This window comes from Leptinotarsa decemlineata, unplaced genomic scaffold (assembly GCF_025532065.1).
Source record: "Leptinotarsa decemlineata unplaced genomic scaffold, Ldec_3_MD MMD2_tig00026299_RagTag_RagTag, whole genome shotgun sequence".
Taxonomy (NCBI): Eukaryota; Metazoa; Arthropoda; class Insecta; order Coleoptera; family Chrysomelidae; genus Leptinotarsa; species Leptinotarsa decemlineata.
In genome coordinates this window covers 7,194,935-7,216,986 of record NW_027412676.1, presented here as the reverse complement: position 1 = coordinate 7,216,986, position 22,052 = coordinate 7,194,935, and the positions used below count along the sequence as shown (strand labels likewise).

At 34.4% G+C, this 22,052-nt stretch overlaps 2 protein-coding genes and 1 long non-coding RNA gene across 5 annotated transcripts in view; 1 reads left to right on the top strand and 2 right to left on the bottom strand.

Annotated features, from left to right (window-relative positions):
* The window catches only part of sas (stranded at second), a 99,613-nt gene extending 82,671 nt beyond the window's left edge, over window positions 1-16,942 (top strand). For 2 of the 3 annotated variants that reach the window (XM_074180789.1, XM_074180791.1), the window contains 5 exons: window positions 3,563-3,731; window positions 6,853-7,161; window positions 9,012-9,562; window positions 13,974-14,209; window positions 16,792-16,942. In XM_074180789.1, the coding sequence (XP_074036890.1) occupies window positions 3,563-3,731; window positions 6,853-7,161; window positions 9,012-9,562; window positions 13,974-14,209; window positions 16,792-16,803 (1,277 nt within the window). In that variant the 3' untranslated portion in view covers window positions 16,804-16,942. The remainder of the gene's footprint in view (window positions 1-3,562; window positions 3,732-6,852; window positions 7,162-9,011; window positions 9,563-13,973; window positions 14,210-16,791) is intronic. The other variant, XM_074180790.1, reaches the window with a different exon arrangement.
* On the bottom strand, window positions 7,385-22,031 carry LOC141484989 (uncharacterized). Its single transcript, XR_012466929.1, has 3 exons — window positions 20,421-22,031; window positions 13,557-13,664; window positions 7,385-7,711 (listed from the first exon to the last, which is right to left on the bottom strand). It is a non-coding gene; the product is annotated as an uncharacterized lncRNA (long non-coding RNA).
* On the bottom strand, window positions 17,962-20,134 carry LOC141484988 (uncharacterized). The gene is made up of 2 exons (XM_074180795.1): window positions 19,974-20,134; window positions 17,962-19,477 (listed from the first exon to the last, which is right to left on the bottom strand). The coding sequence occupies exon 2, from the start codon at window positions 19,475-19,477 to the stop codon at window positions 18,401-18,403; it is 1,077 nt and encodes a 358-aa protein (XP_074036896.1). The 5' UTR covers window positions 19,974-20,134; the 3' UTR covers window positions 17,962-18,400.
* Window positions 22,032-22,052: the final 21 nt, after the last annotated feature.

The following is a 22,052-nucleotide window of genomic DNA, read 5'->3' as shown; positions in this document are numbered from 1 at the left end:
AATAATTCCATCAGATATTCATCTAGAGAAATAGCTGTTCCACTGTCTATTATTCAACGAATTCTGAAGAAACATAATATTTCTCCTCATAAGTTGAGACCAGTGCAAACACTAGAACCTGGTGATCCTGAGAGACGATTGGGGTTTTGTCTGTAGTTTATGAATAAATGCAGATCAGATCCAAACATAACTTGGAGCGATGAGGCTAATTTTTCAAATCGTGGGATCTATATTAGAAAAAATGTTCATTAATGTAGTAGACATAATCCAATTCTAGTCCATTCCCACAATCCTCAGAAACGATTTAGTATTAATGTGGTCTATTTAGTGGCAGAATTATTGGTACATTTTTCTACCATGGTCCTTCGAACGGACCCCTTTACATTATTTCATTAAAAAGAGTGTCGGAAGAGTTTTTCGATGATTTTGATCTGGAGGCTAATCAGATAATCTATTTTAAGCAGGATGGAGCACCAGATGGAAACAGATGGATTGCTACAAATGGTCCTGTTAAGTGGCCTCCTCGTTCACCAGACATTACATCTCTAGATTGTTATTTATGGGAATTTCTGAAAAAATAAGGTGTACAAAATAAAACATTATAATGTAGATGAACATAAAAATTATATTGAAACAATAATTAATAGAATTGATGGCCGAACTGTGTTGAAAGCAAAAAGTAGTATCAAGCGAATGGCCCAAATATATATTTTTGCCAAAATAAAGAAAATTGTACTGTTGAAAGAAATAAATATTTCCACATAAGTCGCTCATTTTCAACTTAAGGAAGGAAGGTGATATGAGCTTTGTTGTATATAATGTTATTGCAAATCGAAATGCATGACAAAATACAGGGTGTTCCATTTAAAAAAAGATCATTTTATGAAATATTTTGAAAACGCGAAGGTCAATTTTCTTTTTGTTTTCGACATCAAGAAGGCCATTAAAAATGCTACTAGTTTGCCCGTTTAACTGAATTCGTAGCATCAATAATAACGGAGTTGGTAATGGTGCCGACTTAATTTGGAGCACCCTGTATATTCGCATAAAATAGAACCGTCCTTGAAATATACTTTTGAAAATATATGGTTTTGTGGTTTTATAACGACATAAACAAATATATTGAATAAGAGACATTAATTTAAAAAAATCTAGTTTTAGGAGATTCAAAACATGTGTTCATTAACGAAAACTTTCATTTCATTTTATATTTGATTTTTTCTCCACAACCATTTTTGGAAATCTGAGGTTATCATTATTTTTTTCTATTATTCAATGCAATAGAATTATTTTGCATTCTAAAATCATATCATTTCTGGTATAATAGTTACAAATTTGAATGTTCCGACTTTATAAACTTGATAGCTCAGGCTTTGTAAATCAGTATTAATATCAGAAAGTAGTAAAATTCTAGGAAAATTAGAAAAACATTTTTATTCCCAATTTTACCATAATATTATATAGATAATAGAAAACTTCTAGAGAAAGGAACAAAAAATATAATTCATAAAAATGCCCTACCGAGAGGGCAGGGGAGGTTGTTGCTCTCCTATAGGAGTCAAATTCAGAAAATAATTTGTGTTTCATTATGTCGAACTAACTACACAGCTACCAGGAAAAAAGGGAAAATGTCATTAACTCATTAACTTCCATTACTCGCGAAAATTACCTGAAAATTAGATAAGAAGATCCTCATTGTACGCCACTGATGAACTTTTTGGAATAATTATTGAATCGGTCGGTAGCCGGGCGGTTCGACGTGGGTGCTTTGTTCACTCATTCAAATCGACCGCCGTGTTGGCCAGTGGTTCAAGCCTGGCTGAACGAATGATTTTCACTTGCTATTGTCCAACCCGTGTAAGGAATCACACGTTGAAAGGTGAGACCTCGTTAGTCCTCGCACAAGTTTCGACTTCTGAGGCTTGCCGTTCGTAGAGGTGCGATATCTGGTTAACGGAAAAAACATATAGACAGGCGTATATAACCGAAAATAATATCTCCCAAAAATTGTAGTATCCTATTGGAAATAATGATTGATTTTGTGGCATCTAATTTTGTATAACATTCCCCTTTTGTATTTTTCAAGTTGTTTTTTAAGATGTCAAATCAGAAACATACCCAGAGTATGTTCACAAGAACAAATTTAAAGACTCCTTACACTGAACACTGAAGTATATACATGCTTTTGATAAATTCAATTTGTAAATTTTTTAGGAATTGAAAATAGTAGTGGAACTATAAATTCGTTCTTTTTAATAATTTCTGTTTTAGATATACTCCTAAAATGTTCACAAAATGTTATAACGCAAAATGTGGCCTTACATATAGTTTTGAAATATTTTGTGTCCAAAAAAATCAACTTCCAAATCCATTTGTCAGTATAAATAAACTCAGTAATTTTAAAAAAATAAACCAAAGATTGACAACACCTTAGATCAAACGTGCGAGATATACCTATTTGTGAATGACATTGAAAAGGTAAAGTAATCCTTTCTTGGAAGCTAATAATATATACACAATCGTTTTATCCACTATTAACAAAATCCAACCATATCCACACATCATATGTCCCAGTTTCAGTACTACAATCACCATTCATCAGAGATATCAGAACTAAACAGTTTTTATATCGGTCCGGTTGCTATTTATTCATGGCTCTATACAGAAATCAAAGCGTATCTGAAAACTGTATAGAGGAGAGATACATACGTATTAGAAAATAAATATTTCGAAATAAAATCACGAAATATTCATCTTTCCCAAATATCTACGCCGTAGGTTCTGGTACATGACTACTTTCCTGGCTAATACCACGCTGAATATTGAATTATTTCTGACAGATATTTATGCATATCTCACAGAGGTTTGTCTCGCAGATATTTCTCATTCGTCCAGCAGCAGGACCTTGCTGAAAGTATTCGAGTGCATAACCTACAGACAGACCTGTTTCGAAGTATTACTTCTCATCAGTCCAGGAAAAATCCGACCCAAAGTGCCTGAAACTCGATTAATTTCAACGCGGCTCAACTGCATGTATGTATCTCTAAGAGAAAGATTGTCGACTAGTAACAGCTCCATCTCGTGAACCAAGCCCGAAGGGAGGAAGAAACATCCCATGTACCAATACTCTAACAGAGCTCACACCGTGTGTAAAGACTGCATACGTACTAGAGAATAAATAATTCGAAATAAAATTTCTAAATATGCAATATCCAGCGTGGTATTAGCCAGGGAAGTGTTTTCCGGCAGATATTCACCAGAACTTACGGTATAGGTAGTTGGGAAAGATGAATATCTCGAAATATTAATTTTCTAGTCTAGTTCGGAAATAAACATTCGATGTAGAATAACAATAGATGATTTGAAAAACCATACTTCAGATATGAATTAGTGATTAGTGAGACAACGATGAATTCCACAAGAATTTGAAAATATGAAACAATAGTACTTTCAGAAATTCAGCTTTATACTGACCAAACAACAACCAAAGTCTCCTCTTTTTAAATCTGATCAAATCAGGAGCAACCTTCCTTATCAATATTCATCAGGTTCATTTTTCAAGGTTTCGATGGTCCATTGTTCCCTGGTCCTTTCCCGCCACCACAAGATGACGTTCCCGTTCATACATTAGAAGCAATTGATCCTCACACAGTTCGATTGGCGTTTATGGTTCCACCAGTGATAGTGAATTTACATGGAAGAGTTGAAGTGCGATACACCAATGATAAAGAGTGAGTTTCAAATTAGGTTAGATAGGACCAAAAATATGTTAGTTTAGACCGTTCTACATTTGACCTTAGTAAGTACTAAGTATGATCAATTTGGAATTCAATTCAATTGAAACACAAAATTGTTTTGCAATTCCAAAGTAATACACCCTGTGATAACGTATGATCATTCAAACTACTCAACCTAGAATTAAACATTTTTCTGCTCCAATTTCATATTAGGTCTATATATTTTTAGTGGCAAATTTTCATAAATTCCAAGGTGGTAAAGAAATAATACAATTTTTTTTCTGAATGATTCTGCCGTTACTTGATGAAGATACATAGTTGCTTTGTGAAGATCAGATCGTAAGATGTAGTTTATGAAAAAATAATACAAACAATTATTTCATAAAAATAAAGCAACTCTTTCAATAGATTGAATATTATTTTGTGACCGAAGTCAACGGTCAGAGGAATTGAAAAATGAGAAATGAAACTGCTGTACTGTAGTTTCGTCCTATAAGGATATTTTCAAACGAATACAATAAACTTAACTGAGTATCTTAATTTTGTTTACCTGTGACAATGCTGCTTTTACAGAGTCGCACTGAGCTACAACCGAAATTTTATTATTTTAAAAAAATAATTTGCGGCTTTAAAATACCGTATATGTATACACCACAGGTGTTAAAACGTAATGCACAACTCCTACCCTTTAGGGATATACCTGACTGAACTTCGCCAGCTGATTGCAGTCAAATCAGATTGGCCAGCGTGAGGAGGCTTGTTTATTTAACTCAGTAGATGCAAATGTCCGTGGTGATTACGTAGATATCACGCATCTACCATGGTTTCGGTTACTTTGTTTCTCGAATGGCAGAGTTTAAGTCGATTTGGTCATTTAGCAGGTTACATCCGCAATGCTTATGCTTATGAATTTCCAAGGATTCCAAATAGTTGAGTTTCCAATCCTAGCTTGCATAGTGCAAAATTTCCGTGTCGTTTGGATTCGAGAACTTGTGGTTGCAATCCAAGAAATGATTTGAAAACGTCGAATAATTTTTACCTAGTCTGAAGGACCTTATATGTTCAGCATATCGTGTTGAAAAATTTCGGCCATTGTCTAACATAAACACTCCGGGCACTTAAGCTTATAAACTTCAGATTTCTCCATCTTGTCCACGTTATCTTTGGAAATTTAATAACCTAGCATGTGGCCACGTCCACATTGTTTTTTCTGAAAAATCTCACAATTGTCTCTGTTTTTTTTTTACCAAAATATGTCAAAGTTACTTTCTTGATTTCTGGTTGTTTCATCTGGGGGTGCAATAATATGTGCGTGAGTATAAGGCTCTGTTTTCTAACCAACTTCTGGATTGTGTCGGCGCGGCGTTGAAACCGTGTGTGGCACGAGGGTCTGCTGGCCAAACTTCGATGATATGTTTTGTCGGATCATTTCTGTGTATGGCACTCCATCTTCCTGAAAGAATGTTCTCTGCAAGTGACCGTCGATGGATATCTCTCCAATACTTTCACCATAAACGCTGGTGTTCCCCAGGGAACCATATTGTCTTCAACCCTCTTTTTATTGTAAATCAACGACTCATTGGAAAAACCAAGAATCCAATATATTGCTTTGCTGACGACAGCACACTTGTCACGTCATTCTATTTGGATTCCAGGACATCGGCTGCGGATACACATCTTCACCGGCAGCAGGAGGTTGCATATCTTAATGAGGATCTAGAAGTGATTTCGAATTGGGGTGAAAGTAACCAGGTTCAATTCAATGTTACGAAAACCCAGGCATCGGTTTTTTCCAAAAAAATAAATGTCTCCGAACTGGATATAATAATTTCTGGATAGACAATTCCGCTTTCTGCTTCGATAAGTTTGTTGTGGGATTAAAATGGCACAATCATGTTGCTGGAATTGCAAAGGCTGCTTCTCAAAACTTGGAATACTGTTCTTAAATAAAACACCTCAGCAATTTTTGATGTTTCATAACACTCAGATCAGATCTTCTTCAGAGTATTGTTCACATGTATGGAGGTACGCTCCTTAGCATTCTCTGAAGCTGCAAAATTTCATCCAGAAAAAGCCATCCGCCTGATTAGAAACATGAATATCACTTGCAACCTTGATAGTCTGGACCATCGAAAGGTTGGAGATTTGTCTCTCTTTTATAAATACTTTTACGAGAAATGTTCAAGTGACTTGGCACCTTTGAATCCACCAAGAGCGGTACATATCAGAAATACGCGACGGATTGTGGCTGCTCATCGTTTTGAGGTTCACCTCAGTACAACTCGAACTTCACTGAGAACTCTGTCATTTGGAGAATTGCGTTTATGTGGAATAAACTTCCTGAGAACGTTTTTCCAAATTAATTCAATCTCCAGCGATTCAAATCCATCGCAAATCGCTACTTTCGCACAGACACTGCTCTTGGGCCTTTTCTGTAGTGCTTGTGTTGTGTCCTTAAAAAAACATTATAATGTCCTATCTGTATAATTATTTCAACTTTCTTATCTAGATGGTTAGCAAAATAATTATGGGAAGTTTTATTTCCCATTTTTCATGATGATATCCTACTATAAAGAAATGGCTACATTCATCATTTTATTGTCAGATGAATTATTGACTTTTCTTTAGAATGATCAGATATGAGCATTTATGCAGCAGCTAATGTGGCTCCTTGCCGTTATAATCTATATGCACTTTCGAATCACAGTGGGACTACTCACAACGGGCATAACACAGCATATTGCAGACACCCATACAGTGGCACATGGCATGAATACAACGAATCGCACGTATTCCCAATTTCATCAAAATCGCTTGTGAGTGAGAAGGCTTTTGTGAACAGGAAGGAACTAAGTCGCACCTTTAAAGTGATTTTTTTTCTTTTTCAATAAAATGAATTCAGTGAATTGATTTGTATTTTCTCAAAAGTTTGATTCTAATTTCTTATCAATAACTTAGGTATTCCTATATATTTTCAGTCTATACGTGTATATAACATTAATGTTCACTGTGAAGGTGACTAATATAATTTATAAACAAGAATTCTGAGTTTCGTGAGAGTTTTAAAATTACAGAATAACGTGCTTTGATATTTCCCTTATTTCATATTTTTCAGTGATGCAGATTTGGACTCTTGGATGCTACAGGTGTTTGCTCCACCAAATGATCTAATAGCAACTCGATCATTGGAGTTTGACCTTCAAGACTTGGAATCCGACACAGAATATAAAATCAAGATTACTATAACACTGAGAGATATCCATACGACTCACAGTAGTAGGATATACAAAATAAAGACCCCACGTGAAATTTTAACGTCCACCCTTCCTCCGATGATACCGATAGAACCTGACCTGGCTATAATCGATATAAATGCAACTTGGGTCACTGTAACTTGGAAAAAGTTCGATGCAAATGAGCTAAGGTATGTAATCTTACAACTGTTTAAAAATCAGAAATTGGAGGTAATAAAAAGTTAACTGAGTGATCAATAAGCCTGTTATATTTTTACCGACTGAAATATCATTGCAATATTTCCAAACATGAGAATTGATTAGGACTCCCAAACAAAAATACAAAAAATTTACAGATCTGTGTGTATTGTTACGTTTTTCCCCGTGGGTTGACTAATAATTGACTACACTGAATAATCAAACTTAACTTTATTACACTTTGAATACACAAACACTTTAACTAAAACTTCAACTATTATTTGAATGTCTATCGCCTTACTAGATCACTTGGCGTACCGCACTGTAATTCCACTTGACTGTGTCGATACGGTCGTGGCTAGCGTTTTTATATCGTAATCGAATGCAGTAGAAATTTCGCTAAAGTTCCGTCGAAATCGGTAGCATTATTCTCGCTGCTTCTAGAGTGGCGGAGAATCATCGTACATTCGCGCGCTCTTAGCTACGTCATCATTGGTTTATGGCTATCAGTGGCGGCCGGCGTAATGTTCTTTCGGGCATGATCTACAACAGTATGTATATATGAATGTCTGCCCACGCATTTTTTCGAAATTATTAACGGAAAAACAGATTTTAAAAAGATTTATTGGTCGGTTTATGACCACTGTTTTTTATGGGAGGAGTGCATTTACTTTTTTCATAAAAAATGGTTTTTAACTATTCAGGATATGAAGTCTAAGTAATTCGGAAGACTGTATCGAGGAGAGATACATATGTATAAGAAAATGAATATTTTGAAATAAAATTTCGAAACATTCATTTCTCCCAACGTACCTACACAGTAGGTTCTGGTATATGCTTGCCGAAAAACAACGTTGGGTGAGATGATTGTTTCGAGATTTTATTCCGAAATATTTATTTTCTTATAGAATATGAAGTGTCAGAGGGAATATACCTCAAAAAACTGGCTTCAGTATACAAATGTTACAAGAACTCAAAAATGAATAATGAGATAATCAGGCCATCCGATACGAACTAACTGAAAACTACGAAATAACAAGTACTTTATTTAAGAAACACTTCATTGTGAGATTTTCACTAAACAGTTTTACAAAAACGCAACACGTGTTTCGCTATACATGCTTATTGTGTGTGTGGCATGTTTCAAAATGGTGTTTGAAGAGAGATGAGGCTGGATTTGACTGACTAACGGCTAGCTCATATTCATAGGCTCTGTTGGAGTCTATTTTCGGAATTAGTTTGTTATAGAAAAGAAAAGCTTTTGTATGATCTGGATATCGGGTTGTTCAAGATGTGGAATATGGGTTTGCTGGAGTTAGATCGATCTTTTGGTTCGGGAGTTGGTATACTTGTTGTGACGGAAAGTTCGTCTGGTTCCTTGGATCTTACTTATCAGTGAGTCTGATAGATCTGTGTATTACAACATTGGAAACGGAATTCAGTGGGGCAGGATGGTGATGAAACTTACCATTGAGGTAACGGTTGGTATAGGTTAGTTTTCGATAAACACAGTGTAAGAAGAAATTGTTGGATTTTGTGATGAGATCGGAAGGAATGAAAGATAATTGCAATTTTTTATTTCCATTGTGAGTTTTAGGTTGGAATGTTCGGAATCGATGTAGTTTAAAAATGTATGGAAACTTTCGAGTTCATGGGCCTTATAACAAAGTCGTCATCTATGTAATGGCTTTGGTTTCGAAGCCTTCCTTGTAAAGATTTGCAAAGACTGAGAAGAGTGGGAAATTCATTATGGCGCATTTCATAGGTTCATGCTAAATAAGAGTGTATTAATCCATTTTTCTTCATTTTCATCATAGTTTTTACATTCGTAATCTACTTACAGATTCATTGATGGAGTTCAATTGAGGTACAGAGAGATTGAGGGAAAAATATACGCAGCCACTCCATTAATACATAGAGCTGTAACGACCTATACATTGGAAAATCTTAAACCGAATACCAAATACGAGATCGGAATATTCTTTATACCTTTCCCAGGACAGTTAACGGAGCTCCATGCTGAAAAGATGTTGCACTTCACAACGGCTAACGAAATCGATACTTATGGTTTCAATGTAACATTGGAAATATCTCATATCAAATCACAAAGCGTAGAAATATCTTGGGAGGGCGTACCCTATCCTGAAGACAAATATGTCAATATATACAGGGCCATTTATCAAAGCGATACTGGCAAAGAAGATCAAAGCATGTTCAAAATAGCCAAGAGAGATTCTGCGACGAAAACGGTTATCATGGATTTGAAACCCGGCACCAGGTATAGATTGTGGTTAGAAGTTTATCTTACAAATGGTAAGATAAAAACCAGTAATGTTCAAGAGTTCAATACCAAGCCCAGGGTAGCCCCTGTCTTGGGAGCAGCTTCACAACAAGGTTAGTACTTATGTAATCAAAAATAGACAATTGCATCGAACATTACACTAACATTACATCAAAATATAGAAAGTGAGTACTTCAGATAACAGAAGAATTGATATGTAATAGGACGATTTATATAACAGAAAATAACTGCGGGTGTTTTATCACAGTGTTGATATAAATGTGACATATTTCTTTTATATACTTCCTTTTCTTCATCCCGGAGAACATTTTTCAATAAATATTTTTGCGAATGATACCAAACTCCTTGGAAAAAATGCTAAATTTATAAGTTAAGTAAAAACAGAATGGGTGGAGAAAAAGGGATTGGTGTGTTTTTACTTCTGCTTCAATATTCACAAAACCCATTTCTCCTTTGGTTTCAACTCTCAATCTGGATCATAATTCAGAAAACAAATTATATGTGAACGACTAGTCAAGTCCTGTCATTTGATACCCATATTGAGGTAGTTGGTGAAAAAATATGTAATCCGCCATTTTGTAACTGCGGCCATCTTGGATTTACAATGATACAGAATTCATCAAATTGTATTGCCATCAAAACTGAGTCAAACTTCAATTATTAAACTTGACCCAAACAAACAGGGCAAGCTTAATAAAACTGTTTAAAAACTAAGTTAATCAAAGATCTGTATTGATAGTATATTGTACAACAAGTGAGAAAAACGACATATTTCTCACGAGCGCAGAAGTTTGTGCCGCAAATCAAGCGAGTGAGAAATAGGTCATTTCTGACGCATTGTACACTGTACTTTTTCTACGGTTGCGTTGTTTTCAAGTATTGAAAATTAAAATACATACAAGTATTATTACTTGTATGTCATTAACCCATTTTTATATTCTATTTAAAATAGTAATTAACAGTTATATTTCAACAATTTTGTAAAGTAATTCCTGGTAGATCGTTTTGTTTCAACATGTTTTCGGTAACTGAAATATAAGCTACGGTCGAAGTTGAAGTTGATGGGGAAAAGTACTAAGCTTCCACATATTTGTTGTGTTCAGGTTCTAATGGCGCTGGAGGCTGATGGATTCCACTATACTTTTTGAAATTTTTATTTTGTTAGCTATGGAGTTGTCAATATAAGATTCAGCAACATTGCTGGATTTCCAACCCCCATGACGTTTTGAAGTTAGAAGATCTGCCCCTACATTAACTAAATTAGTCGCAGATGACCTTCGGAAACAGTGGCCAGTATATAATTCAGGGTTCGGTAATTGCAAAAATTTCGCTATTTCTTTCGCCATGGTGCCAGATTTATTGATCCCCACAGGTTGTTTCGTGCATTTGCTATTTTTGTAATTTAATTTTAAAAAAATGTGTTTCATTTGTACATGATCGAAGCTTCACATATTTTTTGTAAATTTGGTAGAATTCTCCTATGAATGTGAAATTTCTAGGAACCTTGGTTTTAGTATCGGGTAATTTTATTGAAAGGGCCGAATTAAGATCTTCCATGTCATCAATTTTTAATTTTCGAAGTTCATCACGGCATGCCCCTGTAAGGCCAATAGCTAAAGCAGAATGAAATCAAAACCAAACATTTATTTTTCGATAACAATTTAAAAAATTTCAGTTCATACCTTCATCAACAAATACTTTTCATCAAGTGAATCTTTTAAAAATTTTGGAATTTCTTCAGAAGTTAATGTTTTTGACTGTTTTGGAGCATATTTTTCAAATTTGCGTTTTAAAAATGCACGTAGTTTTACGTATTTTGATATATCAATACAGTTTTTAATAATTAAGGTACTATCCTCTGCATTGAGTACTGAGACCATAATGTAGATGATTTCAATCTTCTTGACAACTCTTCATGACTGACTTGGGTTATCGTGATAACAGTGAGAAATTATTTGTCACTGTAATGGCGGATATTTCTCACTGCGTGTGAAATCTTTCGTTTTGAACGTACGAAAGCGATGAGAGAAGTGGCACATTGTATAGCATCCGTAGAAAAAATGACTTCGATTAGGTTGTGCATATTTTTGAGATTACATTTGGGTATAATTTTTTAATATTTGAGAGATTTAGGTAAATTATTGTGATAGATGACTCCTGGGTGATAAATTGATGGAATGACGTGGAATGTTTCTGCGACGTTTCGTCTTTTAGAAAACATCATCAACTTTGTATTTTTATATGGGCCGAAACTAAAGTATACCCTGTATATGACTCCATTTTTCATTGTGAAAACAACAACACAATATGATTTCATAACTATTTCTCGTGCAAAATGAAAAGTGATTACTTAACCTGCTTTTGTTCAATTTTAGATAGTACGCGCTGGAAAAAATGACACATAATGTTATGTTGTCATAATGATTACTACTTTTTTTTGGTAGAATTTTCAACATATTACCATTCCTACTTTTACATCTCGCTACCTACCTAATTTGTGTTAAAAATGGAAAACGGCAGCTTCTCGAATACTGAAAAATTGTATATGTTATCATGTTACATTTTGTGCCAAAGAAATTGTGTTAAGAGAGGCGACAACCGGGTAAATTAATATTCAGACATTTAGTTCTTAATTTAAAAGAATACGGATCATTTAAAAAACCTGTGGTTTTCCGACAAAAGCAATGTAATGAAGAAAGTAAGAGTAATTTTTTACAGGCCGTTGTTGAAATTCCACTCGCACCAATGAGCATACTACCGGAGTAGAAAAATCCACCGCTCGCTTCATTTTACGAAAAAATAAATATCATCCATATAAATTAAGGATTTGTCATGGACTCAGACCAGGAGACGATGCAAGGCGAACAACCTTTTGTGAATGGTGCACTAGAAAATTCCAAGACGATGAAAATTTTCCCTTCAAAATAATTTGGTCTGATAAAAGTAAGATCACCAACAATGGCATTTTTAATAGGTGGAATATTCATTATTGGTCCCAACATAATCCGATTTTAACATGTGGGTTAGGATTCTCAGTACGAATGTAATTGGGCCTTTTATCTACCAAAAAAATTCAACAAAAGAGCGGTACATAAATTTGTTAGTAAATGATTTGGAAGACGCTCTAGATAATTTACCTCACAGCTGCTGTTTTCAAGAAGATGGTGCTCCAGCCCATAACATTAGAAATGTTTGTGATTATTTGAATCTTCGCTTCTCAGGACAGTGGATTGGTACTCATAGTGATACATCCTAGCCTGCAAGGTCCCCCAACTTAACCCTACTAGACTTTTTCCTTAATGGATATATCAAGAATCAAGTGTACTCTCATAATTTTCAAAATGAAGGAGATTTGCTGAGATTGGTTACTGCATCCTTTAACAAAATTGTTCCGAATATGTTAAACTCAAGTTTCAAATGCGTCTGTGAGACGAGCGTACTTGTGCTCAGAAAATAACGGCGGGTTATCTGAACACCTGTTATAAGTTTCTGTATATTTCCTATAATATCACATATTATTACATTACAATTACATTTTATAAACAAATTATTGCGACACATCTTTGTATTCAACAACGCAAACATTCCGGCAAGTGGTAATAAGTTGAAATTTATTATGAATAAGACTAATCAATTTATTCCATGCATAAAAATATGACATTTTTTCCAGCGCGTACTATGTAAAATTGAAGAAAAGCAGGTTAAGTAATCACTTCTCATTTTGCGCGAGAAATGGTTATGAAATCACGTTGCTGTTTTCACAATGAAAAATGGAGTCGTATACAGGGTATACTTTAGTTTAGGCCCATATAAAAATAGAAAGTTGATGATTTTTTCTAGAAGACGAAACGAAGCAGAAAAATTCTGCTACGTTATCGTGTAGTCCTTGAAAAGTGGCCATGTCAAAGTGCTATTTGTTTCATATTTCCTTTGAAAATAAAGCTAGGAGAAAATCAAAACGAAATTCTCAAATTTCAGTTTTTCTCAGATATCTCCGAAACTACTCGGAATATTAAAACTTTCTAAATGGCATATTATTAGGCACATAAATGCGCTACTTTTCTCAATCGACCCCGTATCATTTACCTTTTCCGATATCCCCATGCTGTTAATTTTTATCTTGGACACAGCTAACTGCTGTGCTAACTTTTTGGGAACGTAATGGAATCGAATCAGATTTCAGTCACAGGATTCCTATACAAAATAATTAATGAAAAAAGTAAAATTTCATTTACATGGAACATTGTAATCTTTATTGATAAACATCCGGAATAAAAACGGAGAACATTATAAGAAAAACACTCAATTCGTTCATAAATTACGTCTTTTTGTCAGGGAATGAGTTGAATCTACTCATGTCAATTCGGTATATTTTTGACAATACTATAATTTGATTTACAATCTTTTTTCTCTCTATATATTTTATTTATATTGATTTTTATACGTTGCTGATATTTCACTCATTCCATTCTTTCTTGAATAACTTTTTGAATATTTTTTCAGATAAACTTTCAAGAGCCTACCAATTAGAAATGAAAGGAGATTATTATGGTCCTCTAGTCATTGTTGCAATTTTGGCAGCCATTGCAATTATGAGTACGCTTGTTTTGTTACTCATTTTGATACGACGACATAATCAAAATAAGGCCGCCATTACCCCCCCGTCCAGAGTTAGTCAGTCCGCCTACGACAATCCAACATATAAAGTGGAAATTCAACAAGAAACTATGGGTAAATATGTACGACTTTAATGTTATCGATAATTACTGCTTAGATAGTTTTTTTTAAGTTGACAAAAAGGGTGACAAAAAAGTATTTTGGAATTTTGAATTATCATTTTTATGAAATTTTGTTTGAGTGTCGAAATTATAGAAAATGGAACAAAGGATATCAATATCAGCAATATACTTGATTTTTTCAATATCTGGAATTAAGGATTAAATACACTTGCTTATTTGTCTTCATATAGAACTTATTATTATAATTCAAACTATTTTAGTTGAAAAGTGTATATTTTTAGAAGATATTAGTATTTGGAAAAACAACTTTTCAGTTCTCTTCTTTCTCAAAATATGGAAAATCTTGGAAAAAGAAAGCAAAACAAATAGAAGTTTTTTTTCGAAACAACTACTATGAACATTGAGTTATATGAAAATCACATTCAGTTTGTAGTATAAACAATCGATATGAAATTGAAACCGAAATTCATATGGATATCACAATGTGATATTTATATAAAAGTGTATTGATATAAAATGTGAATTACTTGTGTTTTTCGAAGTTTCGGGACAAAATGCTTGTATTAGCACTTCATCAGCACCATTTCGGTTAACATTACAGGATGAAGCATTCATTTCGTTCATTATATTACGACGTGTATCAACAGAAGAGTTAATGAAAGAAATGAGTGCTTTGTCTTGTAATATTTTCCAAAACGATGTTGATGAGGTGATAACATAAGTTGATTGTCCCGAATCTTCAAATTACATCATTGAGGATGTTTGTATTGCATGTAAGTGAGAATATCAATTCCCTTTAAAGTAGATATTAAATGGGAAAAGTGATTTTCATGTAATTCAATGTCTTTGACAAAGGCGTCTGGCCCTGAAGAAGTGCCCGTCATCGTACTTAAAAAGTGCGCCAATGAACTTGCACCAGTATTTTGCATACTTTTCAACCTGTTCTTTCTTCTTGTTGGAATATTGCTCTCGTTCAGCCTATTCTCAAAGAGGGCAAAACAAATCTTTCTAGTTTGTAGTTTTGCTATCAATGATATCAAAAATCATGAAGAAAGCTGTAAACCACCATATCCTTGAGTATTTGGAAGGCTTCAACATCTGAGCGATCATACCTTAATGAAGATCTAGAGTTCAATTCAATACCACTAAAATCCAGGCATCGGTATTCTCCAAAAAGATGAATGTCTCCGGATATAATAATATCAGGTCAGACAATTCCGCTTTCCGCTTCGATAAGTTTGTTGGGTGTTAAAATGGACACCAATATGTCTTGGCACAATCATGTAGCTGGAATTGCAAAGACTGCATCTCAGAAGCTTGGAAAACTGTTCCGAACCAGAAAACTGTACACACCCCAGCAACTTTTGATGCTTTATAAAGTTCAGATCAGACCTGAACATACCCTGAAGCTGCTGGATTCTTTCCAGAAAAGAGCCTGACCAAAGACACGAACATCACTTTCCACCTTGATAGGAACATTGAAGAATGATTGAAGATTTGTCTCTCTTTCATAGATACTTTAACAGATGTTCAAGTGACTTGGCACATTCGATTCCACCAAGAGCTGTACATATCGGAAATACGCGACGAACTATGGCTGTTCATCGTTTTGAGGTTCAACTCAGTACACCTTGAACTTCACTGTTTAAGAGCTCTTTCATTTAGAGAACTGCCTTTATGTGGAATAAACTTTCTGAGAACGTATTTCCAAATAGATTCAATTTCCACCGGTTCAAATCCAACGTGAATCGCTACTTTCGCACGGCACCGCTCTCAGAGCGCCTTAAGGATTTTCCTGTAGTACTTATGTTTTGTCCTTGAAAAAATATGGAAGTAGTTGTTTCAAAAGAACATTTTTCTTTCTTGTAATTCAAAGTTCATGTGAACGTATAGGTTTCGGAACAGTTTTTTTGGTATCTAAAAGATACTTCTGTGAATGATATACATATCTTGATAAATAGTTTTTAGCGTGATTATTTCCTTTTTTCCTTTCTTTAAAAGTTTCCCACATTTAATATTCAATAACATAGACATAGAAAAAAACTTTTAAAAAAAATATTACCTTTTCAACCTACATTTATTTATTTATTTGTAGTACAAATGTGACACAAATAACCATGTATTTCATCAGTTCGGACTTCCATTGTCTAATATAATATAAATTGATTTGAAATCCCTGAAAAAAATTAAAAAGATTAACCGAAAGTAACAATTTTATCAAACAAAAAACTGAAATTACGAAGAAATAACTTGGTTTGGAATCTTTGAATTTTTATTTTTCATTTTTTTGTTAATTTTTTATTTTTGTTAATAATATTTTTTAATTTTTCAATTTTCAGCTTTAATATTTCAATTTTTTTAATTTTTTTGGTTGTTGCTTGTATGTTATTTCTTTGTAATTTCAGTTTTTTGTTTAATAAAATTATTATTTTCGGTTAATCTTTTTAATTTTTTTCAGTGATTTCAAATCAATTTATATTATATTAGACAATGGAAGTCCGAACTGGTGAAATACACCACGAAACATTGTCAACCGCCTTCAAACAAACAAATAACTATAATAAAATCTTTACATTTTTCAGGTTTGTGAATAATGCCAACAAGAAGAATAATATCTGTACATAAAATAGTCTCAAAATATCAGTACCTTAAATGTTTGGAAGTGTATTTAATAATGAACAGTATTTTAACTTGTAATATAGTAACAATAAATTATGTATTTATTTTTATAAAGTTTTTGTTTTCTCCCCAAAACTTTGTAACAGCTAAATTTACCTTTACTTATGATTCTTTAAAATAAATGAATAGGGGAGACCGGGGATGGTTTGGACACTTTTCCGTTTTTTATTTTTGAAATTTTTTCTAAAGATGTTACCTTCTTGGTTTCTGCACTAATGTTTAGAGTGGTTCTTTAGGTCCATATATTTAAAATATAAAATATCCAAAATTAATACGTTTTGAAAAAACTGCCAAAAATCTAAGGTAGCGCATTTGTCCAAACCATCCCCGGGTACAGGGATACATTGGACACTACCCGGGGATGATATGGACATGAATTTAGGGCACTTCAAAAAATGAATAAAACATCGATTTTTTTTAAATTCGTTTATTTAACAGATTACAAATGTAGAAAATACAAATATGTTATTATGGTAAGTTACGATTATTAGGAACCATTAATTCAGTCTTACATAAAAATGAAATTAACAATTGAGAAAAAATCTTCAATACCTATAACTGACAAGTATAAAATATAATCATATTCAACTAGTTACTGCAGATAGAATCCTGATATATCAGTATTGAAGTAAAGCATGCCTTTGAATCTCGCTCGATTGTCTTCTATCGGCTTTGGTAAAATTGTGATAACTTGAGAAAAAGTTATGAAAGAAGACGCTTCATTTGTCAAGCGAAAACGATTTGATGGGATCGTTCGCTTGTAAAACTGGACATGAAGGCCGTCTAGTAATTTTTGTTCTACTTTGGCAACAAAATTAACAGCAAACCTTCCTTTCTCTGACGGTACTTTCACAACCAGGAAGTCACCCTCAACGGCATCACTTCCACTCCTAAGGCACTCATCGCTTTCATCGTCTAATTCCATTTCGGAAGATGAATCCTTTAAAATAACTTCATCCATATCTTCGTCCGATGAATCAGTCTTATCTCCTTGGAAAACATTTTTCACAGCCTTAGATTTCTTTGCCAGTCTACTTCTTGATTTATCTTCGATTTCTTCTTTTTCCGGCGTATCAGTGGCAATCATACATTTTCCACGCTTGCGACCACCCTTAGTCAGTTTCCGTGGCTTAGCTTTTGGGTATGGAATTAACTGTTCTGGTGAAACAAAAGAACCCGAGAGTAAATTGTTATTATTAAAATGATGACTGCATGATGCAATTGGTGTATGAGCCTCGGTAGAATTGATGATTGTGCTAGGAGGATCTTCAGCATTTATGCCATTGGCTAAATCAGTGCTTGACTCAGTAGGTTTTAAGGAGTTGCTTGGAATGAGAGGATCTGAAGAAGGGCATGGACGATCTGAGACAGCAGAGCACAGAAAATCATGGTCTTGAAAAATGTTTCTATCGAATGGTGAGATGCCACATTTCTGAAAACCAGCTTTTACATTTTCGGGAGTCGCGGCTCGATCCCAAGCTCGGGAGCAAAGCTCCGGAAGTGAGTAGATTGTTAGAGTTTGATTGGGGTGATCCAACATCCATGAGTGCACTGCATTGCTGAAGTACTTCTTGAATGGCCCAAATACGCTTCGGTCCAGGGGCTGTAATCTGTTTGAAGTATGTGGCGGTAAGTCAAAATAGTGATTCCGTTATCCCGGCAGAAGTTAATGGCCTCCAAGCTAAGATGCGATTCATGGTTATCCATTAGAAGCAGGACAGGATGCTCTTTATCACACCTGACGTTATCCTTAAAAAATTTCAAAACCAAAATAAAGTTGTCTGTCGTCATCCATCCTGATTTATGGACCAGACCTAAAGCCCCAGGGGCTGCTCCCGCCATCATTTTCGTCTTGTCAAAGCGCGCTCGTGGAAATATAAAAACGGGAGGCAAACAATTGCCGTTGGCACATATTATCCCGACTTGGGTGACAAGTTCTCCCCTTTCTCTTGAAGTAACTTGACCAATTTGTTTTTCACCTTTTTGCGCAATCACTTTAGTCACAGGTGGGACAGTGGTAACCCCTGTTTCGTCCAAGTTAAAGATGTCCGAGGTTCTATATTTATTTCTGTTGATCACCTCATGTAATTTGTCAAAGAATTCACCTACAGTTGTTTTGTTGAAGGCAGTCATTCTGGCTAGGGAAGTGGCCTCAGGTTTTCTAATTGACAGTGTGGAGTTCCTCTTCATAAAACCAGTAAACCAATCTTCTCCAGCTTGTTGATTTTCTTCCCAGGAGTTTGGAACTTTTACATCGTTAGCCTCAGCAAACTGATAGGCTATTTGTCTGCATTTTTTTGGCGTCATTCCATAAAACATTTTGGAACAATGTAGCAGGTAATCGGCTAGCATTTTCTCCATTTGGTCGGAAAAAACTTTCCTCTGGTGAAAGTTAGGTTTGAAGGAAACGTTATCTGAGCCCTTTTCTTTTGCTTTCTTTACATAAAGGGCTAAACGAGATTTGGTTACATTTCGAGCAGCTGCTACCTGACGCAAGCTGCCATGGTTGTTCAAAATGTCTTCTACAGCCTGCTGAAGATCACCTTCTGGAAAGGTTCTGTCAGTTGTCTTTTTAAATGTCCGTGGCATCTAAAATAAGAAAACATATTTGTTATACATAGGAAGATGGATAGTTCGAACGTCAATAATCAACTTGATTATTAAGAAGGTAAAAACAATACAAAGAACTGATCGCCTAATTTTAATTTTCAGGTTTTTTAAACTAATTTCGTGAATTGTGTACTTTTTATTGGATTTAGCCCATTTTCCTAAATCATTATATAATTTGAATTTTGTTTTGGTCCATTTACGTCCAAATTGTCCAGGTTACACAGTACAACAAGCATATAGGGGATAGAATGGACACCTGGGGATACAATGGACAGGTTGTCCATTGTATCCCCGACAACCTGTCCATTGTATCCCCGACTGCCCCCTCCATAAATTTTTGGCTTAGGGAACACAACAACAAATAGTAGTGACATGGTCAACACTAGATTTTATTCTTACTAGTCACCAAAACATGCATTAAAAAGACAGAGAACAAAATACAATCCTAGGTTACAATAAAACCTTACGTACTTACCTTAAAAAGTTAGATCAAAGACGTCAAGAACAGACTTCATGCTATGAAACTCAGACTTCGTTGTCCACTGATATACTGATTTAACGGCTGATGTGACTCAGTGTTGCCAACATTCACAATCAATTAGAGCTCCAGAATTCCTACTAGGGCGGGAAATATGAACCTGTCCATTGTATCCCCGTGTCCAGACCATCCCCGGTCTCCCCTACTCACACGATTTTATTAACAACGAAGAAAAAAGTCAAACAATCAATTGAATTATGTTGTCGGAGATGTATAAATGAATATATCGTGGAATTGGTCCACCTCCATCAACCCCAGCCTCTTCACTGTCACATCAATATAGTGGAAAAGAAAGTTAGCTCATCGACTATTCTTCATACAAAAATGAACAAAACCGACCCTTTTTGCAAATAAAGGCTAAATTATACTTTATGGGATACTCACGGATTTTCGCTATTTTTTCAGGGATATTACATGATGGTAGGAATTCAGAACACTTTTTATTTTTTGTCGGACTCAATTAGTTTTCGAGATATAACCTGTCAAAGTTTGTATGACGTCATATTTTATCTTCTTTTAAAAGCAATATACGATTGCAATTCACATTTTTTATTCAACACAGTTTTTTCCATATCATAGCACCCTTTCCAATCACTTATTGCTGAGTTTCCTGAAATTATTATGAAATTCCATAATTTGTCAGGTGCACACAAATCACTTTTTATAAATTGCAATAAGTTTCACTATTCGAAAATACGTTCCTTTTAGAGTTCGGTGGTCAGGTTAGATGTTGAGGAAAGATAGTTTTTACAAAAGTGAATATTCGAAAATACATTCCTTTTAGAATTTGGAAGTCAGGTTAGATGTTGAGGATACATAGTTTTTTAAAATTCTAAAGTAAGGTTAGACTAAGTTAGGTTAGGGCGAGTTAGGTTAGGTTACATTGAGTTTATGGAATTTCAATCTAATTTCAAGAAACTTAGCAATAAGTGAATGAAAAGCAATAAAAAAAAGTGCGATGATATGGAAAAAGATGTGTTGAATAAAAACTATGCGAATTACAATCGTGTATTGCTTAAGAAAAAGGTAAATTATGACATCATACAAACTTTGACAAGGCTATATCTCGAAAACTAATTGAGTCCGACAAAAAATAAAAAGTGTTCTGAATTCCTACCATCACGTAGTATCATCACAGAAAAAATCGTGAAAATCCGTGAGTATTCCATAAAGTAAAATTTTCCCCAAATAAACTCAGGAGGTCACGATTCTACTGACCTGATAAGTCATCTAAAATCCTACGACTTTATCATAAGATTCCTAGCTGAGAGCCTCCTCCGTGTAAGTAGTTTAGGACCGATGGTCGCTTCTTGCGGGGACAACTGTGGTTTTAGCAGGTTATTCCATCAATTGGAAAATAAATCGTACATATACATTTACTTTTATTATATTAGAGGACTTGACAAGGGCACTCTTCTCATTCTGCTGCTTTCTTTGGGAAAATTATATTTTATGGGATACTCACGGATTTTCGCCATTTTTTTTGAGATGATACTAGATGATAGTGAGAATTCAGAACACTTATTTTTTATGAGACTCGATTAGTTTTCGAGATATGGCCTGTCAAAGTGTATATGATGTCATATTTTACCTTTTTTTACTCAATAAACGATTGCAATTTCCCTTTTTTTTATTTAACACATCTATTTCCATATCATCGTACCTTTTTCCATCCCTTTTCATTCACCTATTGCTAAGTTTCTTGAAATCAGATTGAAATTCCATAATTCGTCAGGATTTCAGGCATACAACACAAATAGCTTTTGTAAACTGCATAAAGTTTCACTATTGGTATTAGAAAATTTTCTACCAACCAAAAACTATGTATTTCAATAATCACCTATAAACTTATAACGTTTTTTAATGTTTTAACTTCCATTTGATTATGACATTTATACCTAAAATGAGAACGTTAAATGACATGGATAAATAGAATATTCAAAAATATTGATGTGCGCATTTGTTCAACTGTTGGTGCCTAGTGGCGCACGTTTATCTGTCAAGCGGTTGTCTTTT

Bases quoted from the DNA above. Each gene is read 5' to 3' on its own strand.
- LOC141484988 (XM_074180795.1), bottom strand. From the start codon at position 19,477: ATGCCACGGACATTTAAAAAGACAACTGACAGAACCTTTCCAGAAGGT.